Source organism: Arachis hypogaea, chromosome 1, assembly GCF_003086295.3.
Source record: "Arachis hypogaea cultivar Tifrunner chromosome 1, arahy.Tifrunner.gnm2.J5K5, whole genome shotgun sequence".
In the NCBI taxonomy this organism is placed as follows: Eukaryota; Viridiplantae; Streptophyta; class Magnoliopsida; order Fabales; family Fabaceae; genus Arachis; species Arachis hypogaea.
Genome location: NC_092036.1, coordinates 94128392 through 94133465, shown reverse-complemented (window position 1 = coordinate 94133465; position 5074 = coordinate 94128392). Strand labels below are relative to the sequence as shown.

General features: G+C 35.3%; 1 protein-coding gene across 1 annotated transcript; it reads right to left on the bottom strand.

The window, feature by feature from the left end:
• Nucleotides 1-810, bottom strand: LOC112748092 (zinc finger BED domain-containing protein RICESLEEPER 2-like). Its single transcript, XM_025796324.1, has one exon. The coding sequence runs from the start codon at nucleotides 808-810 to the stop codon at nucleotides 1-3; it is 810 nt and encodes a 269-aa protein (XP_025652109.1).
• Between the last annotated feature and the right edge of the window lie 4264 nt (nucleotides 811-5074).

Below are 5074 nucleotides of genomic sequence, written 5' to 3'. Positions count from 1 at the left end.
TCATTTTGCAGTCTCAGTATCAATTTTTCCATACATAAGCTCTAAAGTAGAAATCTTAAGCCTAGGATCAAGAATATCACCAAATGCAAGAATGACACTATACTTTTCCCAATACTTCTTAAATTTGTTCATCATCTTTTCTCCCATGCTCCTTAGAAGCTCATCTTCACTTCTCAAACTTCCCATCAAAACACATTGAATATGATAGACTTGTAGAAAATACAAATTCGAAGTAGGGTAAGATGTACCAGAAATCAAATTAGTAGTTTCATAAAAGGGGTATAAAAATTCACATATCCTTTCAGCTCTCCCCCATTCATCAACCGAAGGACAATACTTATAAGCATGATCGGTTGCCTTCAAATACTCAAAGGCCTTCCGATACTTGATAGCACTTTCGAGCATAATGTACGTAGAATTCCATCGAGTAGTAACATCTAGATGTAACCCACTTGTAAAATTCAAACCAGGAATCACAGAAACACATTCTTTAAACCTTATCATTCTACTTTCCGATCCCCTTACATATTTCACACTTTCCCTAATCTTATCCAATGCATCATGAGCAATTTTTAATCCATCTTGTACAATAAGATTCAAGATATGAGCAGAACAATGAATATAAAAGAACTCCCCATCACACAACAACCAATCATGCATATTTAATGTACTTTTCAAATGATCTTGGCATTTATCATTAGCAGATGCATTATCCAGTGTAAGAGTCATAATCTTCTTTTCAATTTCCCACTCATTTAAAAGCTCAAAAATCTTGGAAGACAATTCAAATCCCGTGTGAGAAGGAGGCATATGACAAAAACTCAATATTTTACTTTGCAATTTCCAATTTAAAATTAACAAAGTGAGAAGTTAAGCATAAATAACCCTCTGTAGTGATGGATGTCCACAAATCAAAAGTCAAACAAATTCTATTGGGAATTGCTACTAAAGTACTTTTAAGCTTTTCTTTTTCCCTTGTGTAAATTTTCAGCACATCCTCTTTAAGAGTATTTCTAGTAATTAGGCCTAGAGTTGGACTGATGTATTTTATCCAATTCCTAAATTTTTTATTATCAACAATAGAGAAGGGAACATCACAATCAATCACAAAGGCAGCAAACATCTCACGCAATACATAATTATCTATCTTGAGAGCCCCCATTTTATTTTGCATTTCTATCAAAGTTTGACCAATATCCTCAAAGTCTATTTTCACGCATCTGTCTAAATGACGCTTAAGTGACGATGTCCCATATTGTTTACCACCAGCCTTGAACTTCTGTTTGCATCCATCACATTGAGCACGATCTATACCATCATCACCAGGTCCAAGCTTTGTGAAATATCTCCACACATCAGATGTTGTTGCCTTCGTCTTTTTCTTTTTAATATCTTCTGCCGTTTCAGATGTTTCCATATTTTCAGGATTTTGTGTTACATTCCCACTATCAACTTCCATAGAGAAAGGGTTATCCATAGCAAAATCAACAATTCAACCTAAATAACACAAATACATCAGAACAAGTATAAAAGAAGCTAAGCAGAGGAACTGAACCATCAATAATTTTCAATAATGTTGCATCAAAAATTCAAAACAAATACACCAAGCATCCCTTTAAGGCAAAAATCATTAAAGCAACGAATTAAAACAGAAATACAGAATGCATATCAAAGAATGCATATCAACATAAATAAGAAATTAAGAATAAACAGTCAATAGCATATTCAATCAAGCTACCAAGCCACCAAACTAGTTTTGATGTTTGAATTCATTCATAAATTAGAAGTTAGTTAGCATTTTAAAAATAGGAGAATGAAGCTATCCACAAAAGCATGAAAGAATCTGTCTAGTGTCCAGTAAAACAAGTTTCCTAAACAAATTCACAAAATCCAGTGTCCAATGAAGCAAGTTTCATAAACAAATTCACAAAAAATTTGATAAGCATGAAACAAGCTGTCCAGAACCAGTCAACCACAAACACATGAATATATGATTATATGATATAGCCATAACAAAAACAATGAATAGGTAAACTCAGTAACTCACTAAACTAGTAAACTGTAATCACAGTTCCTTATTTAAAAAAAATAAATAAATAACTTCACTTACTGAGTTTGAAACACAGCCGCCAAGAAGCAGAGGAGGAGAGAGGAGCGCGCCGGGAATCCGCCGGAGGTTGGACACAGATCGAACCGTCGAGACCCGAGAGGCAAAGGAGGAGAGAAGAGAGATGAGCAGAGGACTGGCGAGACCAAACAGTGCCACCGGGAGTGCGATTCGGTGAGGACGGACGAGAATCGTACGAGACAGGGACCGGCGAGTGGGAGACCGACGGCGATGAGCTACAAAGGAGGAGAGATGAGCAGAGGATAGAGTAGAGGCAACACCAACAGCGCCGCCGGAAGTGCGATTCGGTGAGGCAACAACTGGCGACTGGAAGACCGACAGGCGACGATGATGAGCTGATGAAGGAAGTCGAGGCCTTGAGGACGAGGCGATGCTCAGGGTCTCAGGGACAGGTATTCACCGACTCAGGGTCAGGGTCTCACTCTCAACTTTCATTCTCTCAAGGAGTCAAGGTCAGGGAAGCTGGGAAAGTGGGAAGGGAAAATGGGAAAGGGAAATTGGGAATTAGGGCCGGCTGTGTTGATTGTGGGAACTGGGAAGGAAGAGTAAAAAATTTTTATTTATATGATAGGTAAAATTACAAAAATGCCCTTAAAAAAATAAGATACCAGCTCGTCCCGCCCCGCCCTGGCCCGCGGGTTTGGGGTGCGGTTTAGGCGGTTTTTTAAAATTTGGCGAGTTCAAAATCTCGGCCCGACCCGCCTTTTTTAGCGGTTTTGGCGGTTTGACCCGGCGGGTTCGACCCATTTTGCCACCGCTAGTCATAGGGGACTGTGGGTTTTGGGACGGGTTAGAGTGGATTTGGAACTTTCGGTGGAGGCGAGTTTTATTCCAATGAGAGTTGGAATTATTGGATCAATTGTACGAGACCTTAAGGCTTGTGAAGTTAGCATGTGATACGCAAGATAGAGTTATTTGGAAGTTTGACAAGGAAGGTATTTTTTCAACTAACTCCTTTGTGCAGGTGTTGTAGTGAGAAATACTTCTAGAGGATATCACCAGCTATAATTTCACCAAAACATTATGGAAATGTTTGGTTCTGCCACGAGTGGAGTTATTTGTTTGGTTTGTTTTGATAGGAAGAGTAAATACCAAAGAAAGATTGCATAGGCTAGGAATTATTAGCCACGGTGATATCCTGTGTGTATTGTGTAAAAAAGATGTCGAACATATCTATCACTTGTTTCTTGGTTGTGAGTTTACCTGGCAGGTGTGGTGTGAATGACTATCTGACTTTGGGAGGCTGTGGGCTATTTCGGGTTCACTGAAAGAACATTTTGAGAGTTGGACAGAATTTGTTAACAGAAAAGAGGAGCATAACAAGTGGCTCATATACTTATTTGTAGTTATTTGGAATGTATGACTAAAGAGGAATGAGCGAATCTTTAATAACAAAGAAGCCGGAGTGGAAGAGGTTTTTTACAGATTTTTGATTAACTACAGAGAATGGTATAATTTGAATCTTTTTGGTTATTAATGGCAATATCGAAGATACCATTAGAGATTGTTTTAGATTTTAATTCGTTACATTTGTTGTTTAAGACTTTATTTAAAATTTTGTTGCTTTATTTTATTGTGTTGAACTTACTTATTCTAAAAAAAATTTAAACGTGTTTATTTTAATAATTTTTTTATATAATATGTAGTGAGGTGTGCATTACATTGTAGACAATTAAAAATATTATAAGATTGCTTAGTGGGTCTTGCAATATTGTATATCCTGCGCACATACTTTGCATGTGGCTAAGACAATTCTCTATGCCAGGGTAATAAAATAGTAAACATGTGACATATAAAGTTAAGAATAAGTAAGCCAATATTAAAATTTAAGTGAAATTAATTTAATTTTAAAAGTTAATTCGAATCTAAAAAATTTTTACACTCAGAAGATTATAAAGCTTTTATTTTCAGATAATGGAAACTTGACAGGCATATATGTGACTTTAGTTTGTGATCGATGAGAACTTAGATATATGTCCAACTGTCCATATAGGTATATAATAATATGACATTATGCACCAGAGAAGACGGGTATAATGCAAGTAAAGACAAAAGAATTTACGAAGGTGGTTGCGGGATGTTATCAGCACTCAACAATAACATTTACAAAAGAAAAAATGGCCATATTTTTCTTTCTTTCTTTATAAATATCTTGCATTGGCCATTCATGATATTATTGTTCACTTAAAATATCAGCACACAATTCTTCAACTTGACCCCACTGGATATTCTGTCCTTGTTTAATATAAAAAAAAAATCTCCTTTTTTGTTTTGGTTCCATCCGAAAACAAAAACAAATTCTTAAAATAAACACATCACGCAATACGCATGCACATGCATGGCAGATCAAGTATTTGTTCACAAATTTTTTATTTTAATAAATAAAATAAATATAATAATTACTAAAATAAATAATTTTAAAATTTATTATTCTCTCTTTTTTTTATACTATAAACGAGATAATTTTACACGTATCTTATTTATAGTGTAAATAAAATACATAAAAGCTTATCTATTTTATTCACAATGTAAACGAGATAAGCTAAGAGAGGGTGACAGCTATATATACAACTCGTTGACAGTATTTGACCGGACACTAGTTTGAACTTTTCAACCACTTTTTTCTCTCTTTTATCCCCTTTTTGACGATATAATTGATAAATACGACGATGGCGCGGGCAGCTGATAATGATGGAGACATTAATAAGCTGAACGAGTTTACATTATGCCGAGGCAGACGACTTTACGATTAGTTTAGCTTTGTTAAATTTTATGTAGTCCCATATAGATATATGTGTGTATATAGCCATGATTAGGGTAGTCGTAAAGAACTAGAATATTATTTGTATAGTTAAGAATATGTCATTGGTAAAAATTTAGAATTTTTTTTTTATTTCACCCTGTGTTAAGTTGTTACTACATAATTATTAGGGATAAGTATTGTTT

Bases quoted from the DNA above. Each gene is read 5' to 3' on its own strand.
- LOC112748092 (XM_025796324.1), bottom strand. From the start codon at position 810: ATGCCTCCTTCTCACACGGGATTTGAATTGTCTTCCAAGATTTTTGAG.